Source organism: Aedes albopictus, chromosome 1 (genome assembly GCF_035046485.1).
Source record: "Aedes albopictus strain Foshan chromosome 1, AalbF5, whole genome shotgun sequence".
NCBI classification, from domain to species: Eukaryota; Metazoa; Arthropoda; class Insecta; order Diptera; family Culicidae; genus Aedes; species Aedes albopictus.
This window is the reverse complement of record NC_085136.1, coordinates 171712333-171735314: the sequence shown is the minus strand read 5'-3', so window position 1 is coordinate 171735314 and position 22982 is coordinate 171712333. Positions and strand designations below refer to the sequence as shown.

The following is a 22982-nucleotide window of genomic DNA, read 5'->3' as shown; positions in this document are numbered from 1 at the left end:
TACTCATAGAACACTAATCAGAAAAGCAGGTTCCGATCCGATCGGAACGTTACACCAAGAAGAAGAAGTAAAAGAAGACTGAAGAAATAAATATTGATCACTCACAGAAATAAATGGTAAATCCAGTGTATTTTAATTGTCCTTTTTAAGCAAGTCATATACAGCGCATATTGCAGTGGCAATAAAAAAATTCTCACAATAAAAGGCGAATGGAACGCGGAACGCTAATCGGCAATCAGACGCATGTTGTTAGTACGGTACGGAACCCGGTATCTACATGGGAAACACCAAATATGTGCTCCAGATATCACTCATGTTGAAAAAAATATCGTATATTTTTATAACCATTTTCTATCGATCATGGGTTCGTAAATTGTATATAGATGTTGATGTTTTCTTTTTATTATTTTACAGCTCTAATCACATATCGAACAGTTAGTATCTTTCTCGCATAAAAAATCGTCTGAAAGTAGGAGAGGTGGTTGAGAGACGCAATCATGGTGTGACTCTTTTTCAAGTGTATACCTCCATACGACGAGCGATCGTAAATCATGAGCTTTGAATCACTGACGAGCACGCTTTCGCCCAGCTGATAATTGTGTGCTTGGGAGCAATTGGGTTGTTTAGTGAACAAAATATTGCTATTTTCTATATCCTAAAAGAAAGAGCTCATTTTTCTGAGCATAACGTGATTTTATTGCGTTCCAATACCTTTGTTTTGACGGTTAAATAAACAAAACAGTTTTTATTTTTGTGGATAGAATGACAGTTCAATCGATAAAATGACAGTTCATCCCGAACAAAAAAATTTCCCCATACAAACTTTAAATGCATTTTAAAAATAGTTCCCGGGCACCAAAAATGATGAAATTTTGGATTTCGACTAATTTTTGGGCGGAGATTCCGATTATGGAATAATCTGGATACCCCTAAAGAACCCAATTGAAGGGAGAGACCCGACGGGAATGTTATCGGGTAGGTGTAGTAGGAGAAATCAATCCATGGACATTTTATTGGTTGAGAAATCACCATATTTTTATGGATGCCGATAATTGTCAATATTTGACGTACACAATGTCAACGTGTAAAAGTATTCATATTTTCAGTAGCCTTGAAAAAAAGGAAAAGTAGACACAATGGCTACTGCTGCCGAACTATGTATGTCAGAAATGCAGTGATAATTGGAACAAATACGTTCCGATTTTTTCTTCAAGACATAAAGACGAATTAAGTGATCAAATAAGTTAGCTCAAATAAATTTCAATATCAGCGGCAATCAAAGATTGAACAAAGTTTTGTGTCATATAAAAAATCAAATCCCCTGGAATGAATTGTAACTGAGCTTCATATGACTTTCCAAATATTATTGGTTCAATTCTGGAAGCACTAAGTGCCATACAGTGAAAAATGACACGTGAAGATAAATGCTAAAATTAACATTCAGACGCATATAAAAATAGAAGGCAAAATATGAAAACACGATAACGAGTACATGAAATGATGAACTGTTACAGACCATAAAATAAAACACCACGGATGAGTTTCCATTTCGCACAAGAGAGATTACCCATGGCAACACAATGATCTCGCGCACAACTGCTTGGCGCATCTCGACACAACGGGATGTGCTGGGTGGCCAAAATGTCGTTAACTGTGTTTTCAATTTCTTGATATAGTTGAAGAGCTGTTCTTCAATTCATAAGTTCTGAAACCAAATTTATTCGCACGGAACACATTCACAAGAGGCACGCAGAAGAAGAAAAGTATCATGGCACTCTGTGTGTCACGATTTCAAATTATAGTTCGTTTGGTTTAGAATTTCCAACACATACTTTACGCGCCGATCGCAGTCGCCTGTCTGCTTGGGCTGCTGGTGCTGGTTTGCATGCTTGGAAATGTTATTTTCACTCACTCATCGTTCGTTGTGTCTCCGCGTCGCACCAAGTCGTTTGGTGGTGATCTCGCCCGATGAAGATGCTGGCCTGATGATAATGAATCCCTCACTTTTGCCTTTTCTACACCGCGCGCGATGATGCCTCATCTGTACATCATTTACCGAACGCGAGAAAGCGAACCAAAATATATACGCAGCCAGGCACAACAGCAACACACCAGCAACGAACGAAGCAATGAATATGATCGATCCACCTACCATGCTGTTTGAATTGCCCACATTCAAATTTCCATCACATTATTCTCTCAGATCATAACAAAGTACAGAAAAACGGAAATCAGCTTCTATTGATATCGATGGCATTTTTATATGATAACAATATCTTATCTCAAGCAGGAATTTGGAAGAGTGATTTAAATGGTTTTACGTTTATGATGTGCACAGCATAACTTCTACGTTGCTGACATGGAATGATCTTCACCACACGATTCTATTTTAGTGAAAATATTCGACTGCTTGCCTTTACTTAAAGAGCATGTCGCCGCTTCGAAATAAAAAAGGGAGAAGACGAAACGAGAATGCCACCACATCGAAAATATTGAATGACGTCAGCCTATTTTTTGAGATGCAGCGAAACTGCGACAGATTTTTACTTGGTTTCGTAAGGAGTATTTTAAGTGTATTTGCGCGTATGAATGGGTGAAATTTGTTTAAACAAAAAATGACTGCTATCATGATAGTTTGAATTGTTGATTTGAAATAAAAAAAAATGAAAACATGCTTCACAAAATCGTTTAACTATTTTAATATGCAGTAGGTATATATTAATCAAAATGGAAATTTCCCGCACACAGCAATGTTTTCTAGATTTACCCAAACTGATTGCTTGATTTAAGCTGCTGTTGAATGACATCACATTGGCATAGTTAACTCAATTTTATAAAGACAAAGAACTTTTAGTTGTTTCAACATTGAAGCACTCGGCATAAAAAAACAAAGACATTATTTGAAGAAGCCAACATTTCCATTGAATATAATATAACTTATACCATAAATATTCTGCCAAAATTGTATAGTATAAATACTCAAGCCACATAGACCCAATTAAAACAGCTTAAAATATGTGACAGTTCAGTTCAATACGTTATATCCATATGCATATATTATTACTCTGAGATAAAATGTGATAGTACCTCACCCTTGGGAACGAAATTATTGCCCGAGGTGTTCATGAATGGCAAATGAATACATCAAAGTTGGTTGTCTTTGGACGTCTTCTATCATCCGCAAAAGGTTTATTCATCATTTGCGAGGAAACGGCACTTTTTTGTGCAAGAGAGTCCAATTTTCCATTCGCTATGCATGGCCATCGCCGTTCTCAGTCGAGTCAACAAAACTTTTGAAGAATGTTATTCCCTTTTCTGCAGGCCGGTTTACGTTGTAGAATGTAGAGTAAGGTGGGGTAAGTTTCGACATTAGTTAAATATGTTATGATTTCAAAATGTTATAACGGTACCCATGAAATAAAAAGGATGCCGTACAGTGGTTTTCTCACCCAAACGCAACAACCAAGATACGCTAAACTTACTTCTTTGATTTTCAGGTATAACATTTCGTGACAGACAGTGCCCATGAGTGTTTCGTTCGCTAACCACCTGTGCTAACCACTTGTATTCTTTCTTAAGCGTTGTTTTGAACTCGACCGGCCGTATCATGAAACGGCTGGTGGCCGAAAAAATTGTCTTTTAACCCTAAAAGGGATACCTTCATGGCCTCAAATTCGTCAACTCGCTGAGTGTGTTTCATCAAAGACGAGCTCTGAAAGGCGCCTGGGGTCCAATGGACCAGAGGTATCCCTTTTAGGGTTAAAATGTGTATGCAAAGATTCCACAAAATAGCTTTTTATGCGCGTTTTATTTTTCCGTAATGTAGATTTTAGGAAATTCTATTGTTTCAAAAAAAAATCCGTCAACAACTTCGTCTCAGTAGTGATCAATCAGAAAATTTGTTTGTTAGTATTTGCTTGAAATCTCATATACATATCAGACGAACATGCACGCTAAAAAATAATTTTGTTTTGTTGTTGTAAAAAAAGAAAACCAAAATCCTCCTCGTGCTTCTCTAGTATAACAAATTATCCGTGGTCAATAATTTCGTCGCAGTAGTGGTGGGACTCATGTCATGATATGTTACAATTCCCACCAATTCCGGTGTAAAATTTTGTCCTTTTATAACATCAATCCATAATGATGATTAATTATGGAAAATTAATGATGTCGTCGATAAATATTTCTTACTAGGGACAAAGAAATTATATTTTTATAACTTTCCAATTCCTGTCCCTGTACCTGTGACCATTACCTTATGATGATCAATAGCATCTTTCGGTTATACATATGAAGGCTAGAGGTGTATGCTACTTCCTTAAACTAACCATCATTTTGCATTCCTGTCTAAGAGGCAAACAAAAGGCATATCCAAGAGTCTAAGATTAATCCCAATTCTCTGCGGTTTGGTCACATGGATGGAAAAAGACAACAGGCAACCCTTATACAATGGTCTAGTGCTATACTGCCGTTATACGGCCAATTGTTCCATATGGGAATCCCATATAACATGGGACAATTACATATGCATAGAACGGCAGTATAGCACTTAACTATTGAACTGTAATTAAGTTTAATGCTATTATAAAAGTTTGTGATGCACTCAAGCTCTTGCCCACCGTTGGAACGTCAGTTCGAATCATGCGTGTAGCAGAAGTTTGCTAATCATTACACAATATTTTGACATTTCAGTTACATGAAAATTCGAAGCAAGTTAAAATTGGGAATCCGGCGAGAAATACACACACCTGATACTCAAAACTTCAATAAGACCATTTTCTCTACTCGAACCATTTGCTCTACCTTACCAAACAAAAATGTCCCAAAACCATGATGCGCATCAGATAGCAACCTAACAAGTATTTAATTTCCAAAATATCTTCTGATGTAAAAAAGATAAGAATTTACAAGACTATGTTGAATCAGTGAAACGTTATCATAAAAAAAAAACTCTCAGAAATGTTGTTGCTATCAGTAATTTTATACACGTCTCTGCTACCACATTTTCGATAACGTTCTGACTTCTCATACAATCCTCCACCACAAAGATAGGGTACAATCAACCCCAAAATCACAATTGTTCGGACCGAGGGCTGTCGAGGCAAACAATATCTGTCCTATTGAGTTTGATTGATCGAACGTTTCGAAGCTCATGGATTTGTTTGGGAAGCAGACAAGGCCTCACGGCGAAATCCCCCGAAAGTCCAGCAGCATACTGAATAACACCATCTATTGATAATCGGCAGGATTTGACGTAAAGTACAAAGTCGCGCAGATTAATGGCAAGAGGTGCGTTCTCCGCGTCTCTTATCAGATAATACTAATATAAACCAAGCGCTACTGAAAGCCAGAATAAAATGTAACTACGTGTGGTAGATAAAAGAACTGGTTGCTTCCCAACCACAACAGAAAAAGATAAGCATGGGTGAAATTTAACACCTCAAGCTAGAACTGATACCAAAATAAATGCACGACTAATTGCAGCATATTCGGCAAGTTCTGTAAGAAATATTAAAAACAACAAATTTCAAATAACCATTCATGAATACTCACAGTCTGATTGAATTGAAACTTAACAATCATTTTCTAACCGTTAACTGTTAATTGTAGGCAAAATGCTTCAAATCATGTAACATTTTTTTAATTCTTCATGTATACATATAAAAGCATAAAAAGGCAAACCAGCTACATAAACTTCTCAAGCAAAATAGCATGGTGATCAAGGAATGAACCAGTTTTGATGGTCAATTGAATACTCATATAACCATAGAATAAAAACAGTTGCCAATTACTTTGATAATACTTTAAAAATTCCTATTTTTGACAACTCTATTCCATTCAAGTTTAACGGTACCATACGAAAATGATATAACGATTAAAAGATTCAAAATATTGGTAGAATATAAAGTTCAAAAGTGAAAGAATTCACTGTGCATAGCTTAGGCCGTATCTTGGTTCGTGAGCAAACAATTGGGACGCTCTCTTATCAATCGATATACGTTGTCGTCGTACCCCGAATCGAACCAAAATATGTAATCAAAATAAGTTGTTTGCTTTACGCAAACGTTCAACAAATGCTAGATAAGTAAACCGTTTTCCAATATCCAATATGATGACTTACCTGTTTACTAAATACTGCCACATCTTCACTAAAGGAATCTGACGAACAGACATCACCACCCGCGACACCTGGTTCTCGAGGCGTACACGTCGCTAGTTCACATTTTTCGAATATTAGTGCCAATAGCGGGAATAGCGGGTGACTGAAAAAGATAAAGAGAAAAAACAGTTGAATTCAATAAAGCAAATAAGGATTCTCAGTTAAATTGAACATCGTGGTCAAATTGGTCATTACACTTAAATCTTTTACACTGAATGTTAAATTATTTGGCAAGGAAAGTATTCAAATGCAGATAGATTACGTAGAATGCGCAAAATTGAATAAGCATCATGGCATGCTTTTGAAATAGTTCTAAAATTAACATTCTCTAAAAGCTTAGAACTTTAAAAATATAATGTATTAACAATCTGTAAATATAATTATTGTTAGTGCAAATACACATTCACATCCCATATATAACGATCATACTATGGAATAAAGACATTCTTGAATATTATCGAATAACTTTGGATTTAAAGTTAGAAATAAAGCATTAAATTGAGCAGTCCACTGCGTTCGTTATTTTAAAATCTACTACATATATGAATCAACGTGGGCACCACGTGCAGCAACTGAATGGAAGGAAGTTTTAACCTGGTAAAACACAATTGCATGGTGGAACGAGTTTATTCTAGGGAAAAGTGCTCCAAAACACACCTTTTACGAATAGATAGGCCAAAACGGTCTTTAGTAGGAAACAGTTGGTTTATTTTAGTGGTATAGAAAATAGTGAGCCTCATCTTATCTGTTTCAAATTTCAATACATTTTTCTGTTTTACGGTGAACTTGACGGTCATGTATGCACGTGCATACATAAAAAATATGCTACTAAGGTACTCATGGACTACGTGTATACGAGCCCAAAATCATTTTTCAGAAAAAATCGCATACCTCTTCATCTTAACAGACGCTTGGTTGTATATTTTTTTATTATACCATGAACCGTGTTCTCAACAAGTATTGTTAAGAAAGGAGAAGTTACCGAATAAGATCAAAAGGTTCATATTGGAACACATTCCCTCTTTTTTTCCTGTGACCGAAGAATGTAAACGTATAGGCAACGAAAGTTGATAACAGTTAGTTAGCTCGCTTTTTGACGATAAGATCATTCTATATCGCGTAAGGTGACTGTTTGCTTGCTTTTTATGATCGTGGAATGCTTACCGTGCCTGCTGCTGCGGTAGCAAGCTCATTGAATCAACAAATAAACTTTATTGTTCAATCTCGAAACGATTGTACAATTTTCTCCGTCATTTTTTTATGGTGTTTGTTTTGTGACTCCGGTGCATTCTCCAGTAGAAAAGTTTAATGACATTTTCTCAGCTGGTGTCACCAAAAGCGCCACAATTAGACTCAACTCAGAAAGACTGCACCATGTAAGCACACCTACGTTTTACTCGACATGGTTGATACACAGCATTTCCCTATTAGCTAGCATGAATGTAACAGAATGCTGATCACTGATCGTTTTCCTTACGTTCCAGTAATGTAAGGGATTAGTGTATGCTATAATGACAATAAGTTTTTGAAAATCACATGATTGACTGTTGTCATCATCGCACGGAAAGATTGCAACTTCAACTTACTTTGGGCACCACTGTCCAAAAATGGGCACAAAAATTGTATTCCTCGGACCATATCAAGCGTCTGTGCCCATCACAAAGCTACTTCAAGCATGTCTGGCTTGGTTGCCATAACAACGCGTTCATCTGCTTCGTACTGTAAGAAGCATGTAGCTAGCACACATCCACTATCAAGCCAGTTAGAATATAAATTGAAATAAACAACCAACCGCATCGTATCGTGGTTGCGTTTACCTTTAGCGAAGATTTTCGTAGGTTTCTTTGTTGAATGGAACACTCACCAACCGGCAATATGTTGTTCTGCATGCAAGAATGCGCGATGCACGCCATGTGAGACACTGCCGACGACGCCGGTATACGTAAATATTTTGGTAATGTCACTAAACATTATACTTTTACGGATTGTTTATATAGTTTTCTGGATGATTTTGATGGTTGTTTAAGTAAGAGAACCTCGGTGGAATAATAAGAGAAAGCCAATTTTCCGGGATACCCTTGTTAGACAGCACTTGCCAACACCACCAAATGAAGCTAAAAATAACTAACGGAAGCAATCGTAAGATATATGAATATATAAATTGTCCATCGCCAAAGTGCTAAATAAATAAGGTATGACAACTATAATTTATAGTTGTCAAGATGAAATGCTGAGGTACATAAGAGTTAAACCTTGATATTATATAGTGTCCCTGCTGTTTTGCTACTGTTTGTTACGTTTCCAATCCGGGAACTTCGTTCAAAAAGTATTAAAAATCAATGTTCATCGAAATAGACCGTTCCGTTATAAAGTTATGGGTGGTCTCACGTAGGCCACTGCATGTTCATTTACTCTGTTTATGACACAATCGTTAGAAATTTACAGTTTGAGATTTGTGCATTTCAGATTCTGGTGCATGTACCACTGGGATTTAAAGACGTGGTAATTAAATATTACACATCAAAATAATATATCTTGAAAACTTATCATTTCAGCATGACTTTCAATGCTGTGAGCCACGACCCACTATTATTTTATTCGTCATTAGAGGCAGCAGATGCAAGTACAAATTACTTATTATTTCTCTTTTTGGCGTAACGACCCAATTGCGACAAAGCCTGCATCTCCGTTATTAAGGCCTCAATGACACAGGGTCACATATTTGAAAAGGAGTGAACTGAAAATCAAACTTCTGTTTGACACTAATGAAAATTCTATCGAGACAAGAAGTTTGAGGATTGGTTTCATTCTGAACAAAATTTTTGACCCTGTATACTGGAATCTTAACTGAGAGATTCCTCTGCCACTGACCATTTCGCATGTGTGTGTATTAGCGTGGTTCAAAAAATCGTTTTTGCTCCACACCGCTCATTCGATTCCTAACCAGATTATATACCTTCTCACAAAATTTGAGCTCATTTGGTTGAAAATTGAGACTGCACAAGCCCGTCAAAGTTTGTATGAGAATTACTATGGGAAAACGATGTTTTTCATTCAATCAACCGTAGAAATTCCCCAAGTGCCCTAGTGGGTTAGTCGACCCTTGGTAATACTAGGCTACTCTATCAGCTACAACTTTGCCGAAGACCGCATTCAAATCGGACGCCTCATTAATTAGTTATTGATTTGTTTCCAACTGGGCAAACTTGAGCTATGATCCTCCAGCTTCCCAGCAGGCAACATTGCTGCATATGGCGCAAAAGATAGCACACTGAAATCATGGCTACTATGTTCCACTGCAGAATGCAGTGATGCCCACCGAATAGTTTAACTGTCATGAGTAAAGATTTCAATTCTGGATAAAAATCGGTAACTAATTAATAAGGCGTCCGATTTGAATGCGGTCTTCGGCAAAGTTGTAGCTGATAGAGTAGCCTAGGATTACCAAGGGTCGACTAACCCATTAGGGCACTTGGGGAAATGCTACGGTTGATTGAATGAAAAACATCGTTTTCCCATAGTAATTCCCATACAAACTTTGACGGGCTTGTGCAGTCTCGATTTTCAACCAAATGAGCTCAAATTTTGTGAGAAGGCATATAATCTGGTTAGGAATCGAATGAGCGGTGTGGAGCAAAAACGATTTTTTGAACCACGCTAGTGTGTATATTGTGCGACAAGCACGAAGATGCTTTATGTTCAAGGAAGTCCACAAAATTTCCTTTATGAAAAAAGTTCCTGGACCGACTGGGAATCGAACCCCATCACCTTAGGCATGGTCATGCTGAATACCAATGCGCTTGCCGTATTGGCTAATACTACGGCTTCGTATGTTTATGCGGGGCAGTACGCACCCGTGCTCAGGGTAAATGCACTAAACCAATGGGGCAGGATGCACTCATACAAATGGGCAAGACATAAAAAATAGCAATGCATTACCTTATGTGCATATACAGGGGATAGACAAAATGATCGGGACAGGCAAAATTTTCCCTTCTCAAAAAAATTTCAAATAGCTGTAACTTTTCGAAAAGTGCATGAAATATTCTCAAATTTTCACTGTAGGTTTATCAACTAGTTGTGTATCAGTGGACAAAATTTGGAAAAGATTGGACTATTCTACACGAAAATACAAAGATTCTAGAAAAAAGTTCTAATTATCCGATAGCTAACTTTGAACTGTTATATCTCCGGATTCAATGAACCGAATGCAATAAAATTTTGACCATTAATGACCTACATAATGAGCTTTGCAGAACTTTTGACTTAACTTAAAATACTTAATACGAAGGAAAATTATAATGATTAGATTATTTTTTTAATAAAACACCATTTTTTCTCCAATTTCAACATCGTTTCAAAATTCATAATTCATTAAAATTCCCTTCAGTTGTCTTGAATACAGTTATGTTTTGAAAGAAAGCAACAACATAGCCGGAAATTCATTGAAAAAGTAAAAGGATGCATATTAAAAATATACCAATTTACTAAAAAATCATAAAATTTATGTAATCTCTATAACTTTTTCTCTTGTTAATAATTTAATGTCGAGTCAATCGTTTTCCAGAGCTCATTATATAAGTCATAAATGAACAAAATTTCATTGCATACGGTTCATTGAATCCGGAGATATAACAGCTCAAAGTTGGCTATCGGATAATTCTACCTTTTTCTAAAATGCATATAACTTCGTGCATAATAGCCCGATTTTTTCCAAATTTTGTCCACTAATACACAACTAGTTGATCAACTTACAGTGAAAATTTGAGAATATTTATGCACTTTTCGAAAAGTTTGGGCATTTTTTGAAAAGTGAAAATTTTGCCTGTCCCGATCATTTTGTCTATCCCCTGTATACTCAAGTTTGGCAAAGAATAAAGTATTTTATTTGTTTTATTTTATTAATTCAAAATAGCAAATTTTAATGTTGTCGTCGCTCCGGGGTGAAATGAACACTGGCAAATACGAATGGATGTATGTGCATTGCATACTGTTAGACGTTTTAGAGAGTTAGGAAAATATCAATCGGATTATTTTAGCATAAAATCTATTTTATCAACTATTATGTTATGTAAATTCGTCTAAAATAGAGTATTAAAGTTGTAGTATTGATCTCCGTAGGCAAATTACCTAATTGGTCGATGTAATCAAAGGTATAGTATAAAATATGCAAGGGTGTCCATTATACCCCTATGGGTGTCCATTTCGCCCCGTACCTTTCTTGTCAGCCCTTAAAGAAACACGGTTTTCAATTCATTATTTCTTCACAATAAACACATTCTACCTGCTGTAAATGATTGACATACGTAGGGAACAAGTTGGAGTTGTAAGTTAGCTGATAATATGTTTTTTCTCTGTTATACAGGCCTAACGAGCTCATGTGCTTAGGGTTTCCATTATGCCCCTAATCCCCCTATTACGTAACGCAGATTTGTAAAATTTTCCAGGTGCTCATTTATTAAGACGTTCTATTAGACTGTCAAGATTTTAACTCTCGTCGTTCATTGGGGTCATAATGACCCCAAAACGTGCACTACTTCAGTGAGGTGAGCGTCATCAAATTCACGAAGAAGGTTAAAGCTCCAAAACCGATAATCCCTGAAAAAACGAAGGGGGTGCGTTTTGCCTCGACAGTGCATATAACCCCAGATGCTCCTACTATTCTCATGACCAGCGTCCAACAAAATGTCCTAATTATCTACTGATAATCATATTAATAATAGGTTTAATAAAACTTGACCATCAAAAATATAGTCAAAATATAAAACAAAGCATGAAAGTGGACAAATTTTACTAAAAACAAATTTAAACCATTTCCTTACAAAACAAATACTAAAAATGTTCATTTTTCTGTGATCCACACAAGTGTTCACCCTAATTTTCTACCGGAGTTTTGAAAAAGCTTGTCAGATTGGGAATTTTTGGACATTCTTCAGAATATTCCTCCAAGTTGTAAAAGTAAATATCATGGCATGGAAATGCTGCGGAAATATTACAATGAGAACAATATATATTTTGGTAAAAGCACTAGACTTCGCCACTGCTCTAGTCTTCGCCCCCTCTATACAAATTCAATTTATTATGTATGAAGTGGCGAAGATAAGAGCAGAATTTTGGGGGGACGAAGTCTAGTGTTTTTACCCTATATCATAGCATATAGGCTATAACTCCCTATATCATAGCATATAGGCTATAACTCTAATAACAGGAACTCTGGCCAAAATTTCATCGTTGTAGAAGTTCAAGCGTCGTTTTAGTTGGTCTTTTATATTTGAAATAATTCTCCAGAACTGCCTCTAGGAAAGGAGCAGCTACAATGATAATGTGTGGATGTCATACAAGAATTATTTCAAACATATCATTTTATTATTTTTCGATTCATTACATATGTTCGTTTAGTACCGGTTTAAAATAAGAGCATATTACATGACAGCTTTTGCATTCCAGATGATACTTAAATATTTTCAACCAGAATCTTCAATAAACCTCTTATGAAATAGAATTGATGATAATTCAAAACTAGCGGAAATGTTACAAAAGGTACTTTGTATTATACTGAGTAAAATATTCTAAATAACCTATGATAACTTTGATTGCTAATGTAACCCTCTAGAGATATTCAACATTGCTGGGGGAACAAAGGGCTGCAAAACGGTGAGTCGATAAGGAGAGCGTCCAACATAGCTCTGGTCCTCACAAGTTCCTACCTCATGCTTCCACGGGTCAAGCGATGACAAAGACCGCCAGCTAAGAGTTGTTTGCTTAGCTGGTAGTGCAGTTTGGGCACTGTTGTCCTTCTGACTTCAGTTAGATTGAGGAGGTACGATTCGAGTGTCTGTTCACCAAGAAGGTGCGGCTCAAACAGCGTCTGTTCTGGCATCCAGCGGCTGAGTAAGAAACGCTGCACCACGCCCAGTTAGATCCAAGGTGGTAGCCCCATCAGTGTGGTCGTCCTAGTGTTGGTTGGGACGTTAAACAGAACTGGCACGATGGCTCTCCGGCGAGACAGGAGTGTTGGCGTAGGCCCAATAAGCCACCCGTAAAAATCCTCATTGCGAATAACATAGGAGAAAATACGACTCGGGCCTATATAGCCGAGGCGGTAAACGCACGGGTATTCAGCATGACCATGCTGAGGGTGACGGGTTCGATTCCCGGTCGGTCCAGGATCTTTTCGTAAAGGAAATTTCCCTGACTTCCTTGGGCATAGAGTATCTTCGTGCCTGCCACACGATATACACATGCAAAATGGTCATTGGCAGAGGAAGCTCTCAGTTAATAACTGTGGAAGTGCTCATAGAACACTAAGCTGAGAAGCAGGCTTTGTCCCAGTGAGGACGTTACGCCAAGAAGAAGAAGAAGAAAATACGACTCGATACAATCGGCATAGACCCACGCGACGAAATAAGGATAAGGTGATGGTCTTTCGTGCTTCCCGAATAAACTGATACGATTGATCAAGGCGACGATGGATCGAGTGATGTGCGTAGTTCGAGTATCAGGGACACTCTCGAGTCCCTTCGAATCTCGCAGAGGGTTACGGCAAGGTGATGGTCTTTCGTGCTTGCTGTTCAACATTGCGTTAGAAGGTGTAATAAGGAGAGCGGGGATTAACACGAGAGGTACGATTTTCACGAAGTCCGTTCAGCTGCTTGGTTTCGCTGATGGTATTATTGCTCGTAAATTTGATACGATGGCGGAAACGTACATCCGACTAAAGAGTGAAGCCAGGCGAATCGGACTAGTCATTAATGTGTCGAAGACAAAGTACATGATGGCAAAGGGCTCCAGAGAGGAATCAACGTGCCCGCCACCCCGAATTCATATCGACGGTGATGAAATCGAGGCGGTTGAAGAATTCGTGTACTTGGGCTCACTGGTGACCGCCGGCAACGACACCAGCAGAGAAATTCAGAGGCGCATTGTGGCAGGAAATCGTGCCTATTTTGAACTCCGCAGAACGATCGAATAAAGTTCGCCGTAACACGAAGTTAACTATCTACAAAACGCTGATTAGACCGGTCGTCCTCTATGGGCACGAAACATGGACCCTACGTGCAGAGGACCAACGCGCCCTTGGAGTTTTCGAACGGAAGGTGTTGCGTACCATCTACGGCGGAGTGCAGATGGAAGACGGGACTTGGAGAAGGCGAATGAATCACGAGCTGCATCAGCTGCTGAGAGAACCAACTATCGTCCATATCGCGAAAATCGGGAGGCTACGGTGGGCGGGTCACGTCATCAAAACGAATTACACTGTATGTAATTTTTGTACGACAGTAGAATTGCTGAACGCTTAATTCGTTCAGTAAAAATGCATTGTTTAACTTTACACTGGTGTTTGAGAATAGTGTCACTGAACCGCAGTAAAACCAATTACTGAAACTACCGAGATCGTACCGCTGTTCTAGTCCCCTCAGGAAATTACTTTGACTTGCGTGGGTCGCAGTTAGAAAAAATCACCGATTTCGGTAATATTTTACAGAAATGTCAGCCGTTGATTTTTTTACCAAAAAAAATCGGTGACCGAACTTCGTTAAATAAAATTTGACAGATAAACGATAACATTTTACCGAAATTTGGTAATTTTTACAGAATTTCGGTAAAAACCATTACCGAGCGCTCAGCAGTTGAGATTTCGGTAAAAATTACCGAACACGACTAGCTGTGTATAGAGTGTCTTCGTGCCTGACACACAATATACATATGCAAAAAGTTTATTGGCATAGAAAGCTCTCAGTTAATAACTGTGGAAGTGCTCATAAAACACTAAGCTGAGAAGTTTAGCTTAAGCCTTTACACTAGATGAGCTCGGCAAACGCCGGCACCGCCGTGGCTCAGCAAATATTTGAACTGAATCTCGGTTAAAAATTACGTTTGTTAGCTGAATTTCGGCAAAACATTTCCTGAGTCTCAGCAAACATACAACACGATTGCTGAGATCCCGTTGAAAAACAAGTTTGCTGAGTGCTCGGCGGTGCCAATCTCGGTAAAAAGCAAGAAAAACTGCCGAGATTCAGCGAAATAAATTAAGTGTGTAGGATTAAAAGAGGGAAATATTTATGATCTTATGGGCAGAGCCCTGAGTTTGTCTACGCCTCTAGATTATTTAGATCTTAATTCGACCAAACGGCATTCGACGAAATGACAGAAAATCCTTCAGCGGCGAAATGTAGGTAATCCTTATTATTAATTTTACCATGGAATCGATAGTTTCCACAACACAATTTACATATATCAGTGAATAAAGTAATGATATACTCCGAGATCGTGGAGGAATGTGTATATCTGGTATCCGTACTATCGGCTGACAACAGAGGCTGTCCAAAATTCAAATTTCAATGAAATAATCTGAAATTTGGAATCTCGGCTACAGATGTATTTAAAAAGCTGAGAAAAATATAACATATTCGTGAAAAGCATTTTCATTTTTTAGGTTTCGACCGCCCTCGCACCACTGAGCAAATGTACCAGGTACAAAAAGCTAATCAGACCAGTGTTTCTTTACGGACACGAGACATGGGCCATGCTCAAGGAGGGCCCGCAAGCACTCGGAGTTTTTGAGCGATGCGTGCTAAGGACGATCTTTAGTAGTGTGGAGTGCGACGGAGAAAGATAACCCACGAGCTTGCTGCACATTATGGCGAACCCAGTATCCAGAATGAAGACAAAACCGGAGGCGAGGAGCGCATGGAAACCTGTGCTTTGAAATAATTTGTAATTTTAAGTCTCTAGGTTCCAATTCCAATAGTGATAAATCCAGAATATGACAACGATGTTTGAAATGATTTGTGAAAGAAATTTAGAAAAAAAAATGTTAATGATCTGTAGATTGAAATTAAAATCATATTAAACTATATTATAGCCAGCTATGCTAGCTTGATTTTAATTCTTTTAGACTGAGAAAGCCACAACAGTTCGACATATCCTCCCAGTCGTAAGACTCCTCCAAATAAAATTATACTTTTTCCAAGCAGAGGCGCATGCCTGTTCCGCCGGAAGTCACCCACTAGGTAGCCCAAACTTAAAATAATATCTAGACTAGTAAGAGAGAATACTATGTATGCGATAGAGTAGTGGAAACAAGGACTATGAGGGTAATATTTCATTTAATATTTGATCCATAGGATGCCAATGACGTCACATATGATATTTTTTCATTCAATTTTTCTATCCACTAGGTGACACTAATGATCCAGGTACGAATCGAGCCTATTATGATATGAAACCCAGAAACAATTTTTAAATTAGTTTGTATAGACTGTTTCAGAAATTATAAAAATACTAACGATTGACTGCCATTTCAATTTGAGCACTATAGTTCAATAAATGAAAGTTTCTACTAGCTCTTATAGTAAACCCGCTCATTTCAAATTACAGAAAGTGGTCAAAACATGTAGCATAGTTTTTAAGAAAGCATTCCTTAGGCAACTTGTTAAGAAAGCCAATAGGATAAAAAGTTAGATAATTTTTGGTGTTTAGGCTGACACAAATTTCGATTTTCTCTAATGTCACCTCCCCCGCGGGAATTTTTTGTTGGAATTCGACATTTTGAGGGGGGATACAAATAAATTATTCAAGAAATTTAAAAATTTTAAGGTGTAATCAGAGTCGTCGAGAAAATTTCTTAACAAATCCGATGAGTTTGACGATTTTGTCAAATTGTTCGGGTAAATTTTCATCAAATACATTTATTATTTATCATCCCCCCCCCCCCCTTGACGAGTCTATGACCAAAGTGACAAAAGAAGAAAATGAGATTTGTTCCGGCCTTAGTGATAAATAATGTTGATATCATCAAAAAGCACCTTTGTGCAAATGCAAATTTTAAGAATGAAGTTAATTGTTAGAGAACTCGGTAGTTCTTTAAAATATCAAGATAATTGAAGGGAAATACAAAAATGTGTAGCACAATATGCTATATTCTGAATGTAATTGATGCAAAATAACAGATCAGTTCGTTTTATTCAATAAACAAAGTGTATTAATCATTTCTGAAATAGTCTATAATAGGAATCCGATGCTCTGTAGCATGTTCTAAATAAAATTAATGTACTGTGAAGGTTCATTGTTTTTAGTATTCAAAAACAAATGTCACGCGTTTCACGAGTAAAATTTGTTACTGAATTCCAAAAATTCGTAAATAGCATCTGGCTGAAAATGCCATTTATTTATACTTTATGTGAGAAAACAACGAGTAGCATTCATAACAAAGTAACATTTTTTAGTCAAATAGATTGAAAAACATCATACATCATGATTACAGTTCTCAAAACCTTTTCAAAAGAAATGGCCTCATTGGATTGTTACTGAAGATAGTTTGGGTCATATCCGTTGCTTGACGTAAGGAAGCCGACTGTCTTAAGAACCCACGCATAACAAATACAAGGTCATCACCATTAACAATTGCCAGAACAACTTTAATGTTTTGAATTACAATTTGAAACTCGTTTGCTTTCTGGCAGCACTTGTACGGTCATTCACCTAATGTGTGCGATATTTGTTTTTTTTCGTCCATTTCTAACCGTTTCCAATTATCTAAGATCATCGATACATATGACCAACAACTTGGAGTAATTAATACCATAAAAATTTAAATATCATCTCATCTCATTTACTGTTGTGATTAAAACAAACCATAAAAATATACGATCGACCACGTCCTTCTCATTCTCTGTATTGCTCGCTGCTCATTCTTACTTTTACGGCATTTTAACACGAGTCAGACAGTCTGCACCACCAGATGAGTGTGTAAATTTTAAGAGAGGTGAAAACATCCGCTACAAAGAGCAGCTGCAACGACGGCCACACCAACTACGAGCAGTTTCACCAGTAACCAGTGTGGTCGCAACACTCAAGCGATGGAATACATTCTCATGTAACCAAAATATTCGATACAGTTCAACTCGACATTGTTCTGTCCCAGCATTTCTCCCGGCACAGGGAGGTAGAACTGCATGCAGATGGTCATTGCACAAAAACGAACAGCGTATCTATAAATTGTACAGTCAGTCCCATTCGAGGCGATATTGAAGGCCAAATCTTCGGAACAACAAATAAAATCATAAGTATGGTTTCAGGAGTCGTTAAATTCTCATGGGGTATCGGCTTAAGCAAACTTCACTGTGTAAGGTGTCTTGTGTTCGTTTGTATGAATTAAAATAAAGAGATAGAGAAGCGAAGCAAAACACGCGTTAAAACAATGGTCATAAAAAATTTATTACTATTTTTACTCTCAGCTTGGTGGCGATACTTCTCTCAACTTTTACGAGGCCTCATCTCCGAGGAATCTCCATGCATAAGGAGTAACACTTCACGGATGGCCACGGCGAAGTGGCGTAAATATTGTGCATCTACCGCGATCTTCCCCTGTTCCGGCGACATGTCGGGCTAGCTGATGCCGACAAGTGACAAAAGAATGCTTGATGGAGCTAAATATGTGTAATAAAATATATATAATCATTTTGTGGTTAGTTAATTACGTCTGCTAAACAAAGACCTGCTTTTCTAGGCTAAAGAGGTATCATAATTGGGTTGATGGTCATGGTGCTGGATACCGCTTAAAGATATTTTATTTATCGGCTCTGCAGACAACATCGACATTGGGAGGGATTTGTGATAGCTGGTAATTATTGGAAACTTGCCACTCTGTGAGAATCATCAGGCCAGCTTAGGATAGCAAAAGAACCAAAGTTATACTGTTTCTGTAGAAATCACTGAAGACGGCCCAAGAAAACAAATCGAGAGGTTTATGATTATGATGCGGCTCAAGAGCTATAAATCTTGTTCATATATGGTGCAGCGCTGTCTTTAGTGTACGAGCACACAGTTAAAGGATGTCGCTTTAAGCAGTTACTGTTGAGATTTTGTACTGAAGGTTCAGAACAATGTTTGAAAACCATGTTCAAATTTTGTGTAGAAGGCCAAATAAAGTTTGTTTTTATGGCTGGAAAAGCAATAGAAGCAGGTGGCCCAGTTTGAGAACAGCAAGGCTGTTGCTACTATTGTACCATTTGGGCAGGTGTACCTATTTTTGACATTTATAGCTATTACTACAATTGTATACTCAAAACCTAACCCTATACAAAAATTCAGATGAATTGGTATGATATTGGCATTGTTACAGAGGAAAGTACTCAAAATATGTACACCTGCCCAAATGATATAAGACCCTACTTTGGATTTTTAATTATGTTACCTTCACACTGTAGCATCTTTATAGTAACACGAAAATGTCAACTTTGGGGTATGTACCAAAATTAGCTAAAAAGTAGACTTTATCCCAAAAATAAAACTAAGGAGACATTCAGGCACTCAGAGCATTCGAATGCTCAGGGCCATTTTTAGAGGTTAGAATAACTACAAGTTCACTAAGAGTTCACTGGAATTTGCTTTTGTAACTAACTCAGAAACCAACGTGCGATCAAACCACGTGGATTTTATATTTGGTATTTTACTTTTTTTTCGTCTGTTCCAAAGCATAAAATCAATTTTGATTTTATTGGCTAAGTAGATTTTTTTCTGTTCACAGCATGGAAAATTGTGTTGTCCAGTTAGAGTCCGTACAAACAACAACCTGTATCTTGGATAAGATATAACATTAGAAAAGGTCAAGCATTGAGAACAAAGATATTTAGTGCTCTTTAACCTTCCGTCAGTAGTGCGGTTGTCCACCACCGCCAGCACCACGCTAATGCTGAGTACAAAAAGCGAGATTTTGTCAACGTGTTGTGCAAAATACAGGTTATTGAAAATTTTACAAGAGATTTATTTCTTTAATTTATTTTGGATACTTTTTCGCTGTTTTCTCATGAATACTTGAAAGTTGCATAATCTCAGCTTAGGCCCATATAGCCGAGGCGGTAAGCGCACGGGTATTCAGCATGACCATGCTGAGGGTGACGGGTTCGATTCCCGGTCGGTCCAGGATCTTTTCGTAAAGGAAATTTCCCTGACTTCCTTGGGCATGGAGTATCTTCGTGCCTGCCACACGATATACACATGCAAAATGGTCATTGGCAGAGGAAGCTCTCAGGTAATAACTGTGTAAGTGCTCATAGAACACTAAGCTGAGAAGCAGGCTTTGTCCCAGTGAGGACGTTACGCCAAGAAGGGAGAGAGAGAGATAATCTCAGCTTAATTTAGTACATGTCTAGGGGTTCAAAACGAATAGTTTTGTTCTGCCCGACGTTTCGGCACTTTGTATTGGGCCTTTTTCAAGGGTGAAACTATCTACCGTCTGAAAAAGGCCAAATACAAAGTGCCGAAACGTTTGAAAACTATTCGTTTTGATCCCCTAGACTGCGTGAGCCAGTTTATATTGAGAAGTCATCCAGTCCAATAATTACGCAATTTAAGTACATGTTTATTCTACAATCTGATCATTTATGCAGTAAAAAATCCAGTTTGCCTAAGGTTCCATATAGAGTCTCCAAGCCGGGATATCCCTGGACAAAAAATCCCGGGATCTTGAAAAATTCGGAATTTCTCGAATCCCGGGATAACATTTTTCATCGTCCTGAGAATCCCGGGATTCCTGGGACACACATTTCTCACATATTTTGATTATGTAGTATTTTTGAATTTGGAGAGCCCCTGAAACGTATTCGAAGAGTCGTGAAAATTTTTCAAATACCGTCGTTGGAATTCGACTGAAACGATGCTGGACACTTAAATATGTTAGACACGAAATATGCTGGACAGTGATTTCGAGGTTGCAATAAACCTTCACGAAGCTCTTCTTCAGCCAATCAGACTCGCTTCGAAAGCATTGGGAAGTCGGGATGCTACATTACTGTCTGCGGAAGGCAACTTGAGTTTATTGTATTCCAAGCTTAACAAAAGTAACACCAAAGCTGGATACGACCTCTTCGATACAATCACGAAAATAATCAACGAACGGCGCCAACAAGAAACAATAACAGCGCTGAAATTCCTCCAAGATCAATGCAAGTGCCAGCAGAACTGGAAAGCTTATCGAAAACGCAAATGATTAAGTTCATCAAGGAACTGAGAGTTCGATTGTTGCAAGACTGCCAAAGACAGACTGATAATGATGCTGCCGAGGTGAACGCTGGATTGTCCTGTGCGCATACCATCTGGCATGCGTGAAGAACTGGAATCGGCTATAAAGGAATATGCCAACACGTTACAAAGTGATTAGGCAATGGTTGATTTTTTAAAAGTAATTGCAACAGAGCTATTACTTTTTGAGATACATGGTAAGTTAAACCGACATCAACTATTATCGAATATATGTAGAACGTTACACGCGAAAGCGAAAGTAGCAGGCCAGTTTCTTCCGGGAGAAGAAATGGCACCTGAAAGAGGTGGAGTTGGGAAAACAGAAAAGTGTTTCTGTTCTCCAGAAACGTGGAAGTTCCACTAGAAGCTCAACTCATCCTGAAACGGCTTCGTCCATGAGTTGGAATGCTCAGGAATAAAATTTCTCAATCGTAGCAGGAATCGTACCCACCGTTTTCGAATTAACGATCCAAAACCTCATCCACTAGGATAACTAGGGGTCTCTAATTAGCCTAGTGATTAAGGCTATGGATCGCCAATCCGGAGAAACGGTGGGCAAGGTATGTCTTAATAATGTCGGACAGATATGAAGATCTGGATGGTAGAAGAAGATGTGAAGTACTACGGGTCAGATGGACTAACCAGGTCGAGCATCGTCTGGTGACTGGAGGACGTTCATGAGATCGGATAGCTGTAACTGTAAACTAAAATGTGTGAAAGTTGTTGTACTAAACGAAAGAATGAATAAGCATATCAATAACATATCATTCGTTGCCAAATTTGACCAAAAAGGTATACAGAATTATAAAATCATGTGTCACTTGGGATTAATAAACACTCCGTCCACAGAACTTACAGTGGCACTACAGGTAATTAGCTATTTGGACTAAACTTGACCCACACGTTAGCCGTCTCTGTTCAATCTCAAGTATAATGTAAACATAGGTCAACAGAGCATCTTCATCTAACCAAAATCAATCGACAGACAACGCATAAAAGGAAAATGAAAAGAACGCTGCAAAGTGTAAATTTGAAATTCAAATATTTGATGACATAAATTGGTCACCTTGCTGGTGAGCATTGAGTCAAATGCTTACGACTTGCACAGAGACGAAAAAACTGATGCACACCAACGAGGTGCCCTTCTAGTCACTAGGAAAAAACATGCGTATTAAGTAAATACGAAGCTCTTGAAAATTCATTAATATTTGTTTTTGCTTTACAGCCTGCTCCTTTCAAATGTGCTCCTGTTTTAGGAGGCAAAAACTGGAAGAGAAAATCATCGAACCGACAACGAGCAATAAAGGTTTGTTTGTTCTTATTAATTTCATTCCGAAAGGTGTCACACAAAGCCTTCATTCTCCCGCATCTTTTTTTTGTCTGTTTCTGCCCAACCGCAGGTACCACGACGAAGACGGCGACGAACAAGGAAGATAAAATACGATAATAGCTCTAATGACTGCAGTTCACTCCCCAAGTAACATGTATTGAGGTAACAGTTGTAAAACTGTTGAAAAGGGAGGATGATTGTATGATATTAATGGGAAATAAAATTACGATCATCCCGAACATATTGAAATGACTCTGACAGTCAAGTTTCGACACCGCGCGGAGCACGAAAACAATATCAATGATCCCGGGAAATTCAGGGACACGACAGATGTTTTACAAGGCCTCATAGATAGAAACAAGTTTGAAAGCAAAAAAAAAAAGAAATGTGTGAAGATAAGGCTATGCATCCCGCCTGCGATGGATCATCACGATACCGAGCGCAACCTTAAAAATTGCACACAAGATC

General features: G+C 38.0%; 1 protein-coding gene across 5 annotated transcripts in view; it reads right to left on the bottom strand.

Annotated features, from left to right (window-relative positions):
- Positions 1–22982, bottom strand: part of LOC109405285 (homeobox protein homothorax) — a 534195-nt gene that overhangs the window by 490760 nt on the left and 20453 nt on the right. For all 5 annotated transcript variants that reach the window (XM_062850402.1, XM_062850455.1, XM_062850504.1 and 2 more), the window contains exon 3: positions 6122–6263. In XM_062850402.1, the coding sequence (XP_062706386.1) occupies positions 6122–6263 (142 nt within the window). The remainder of the gene's footprint in view (positions 1–6121; positions 6264–22982) is intronic.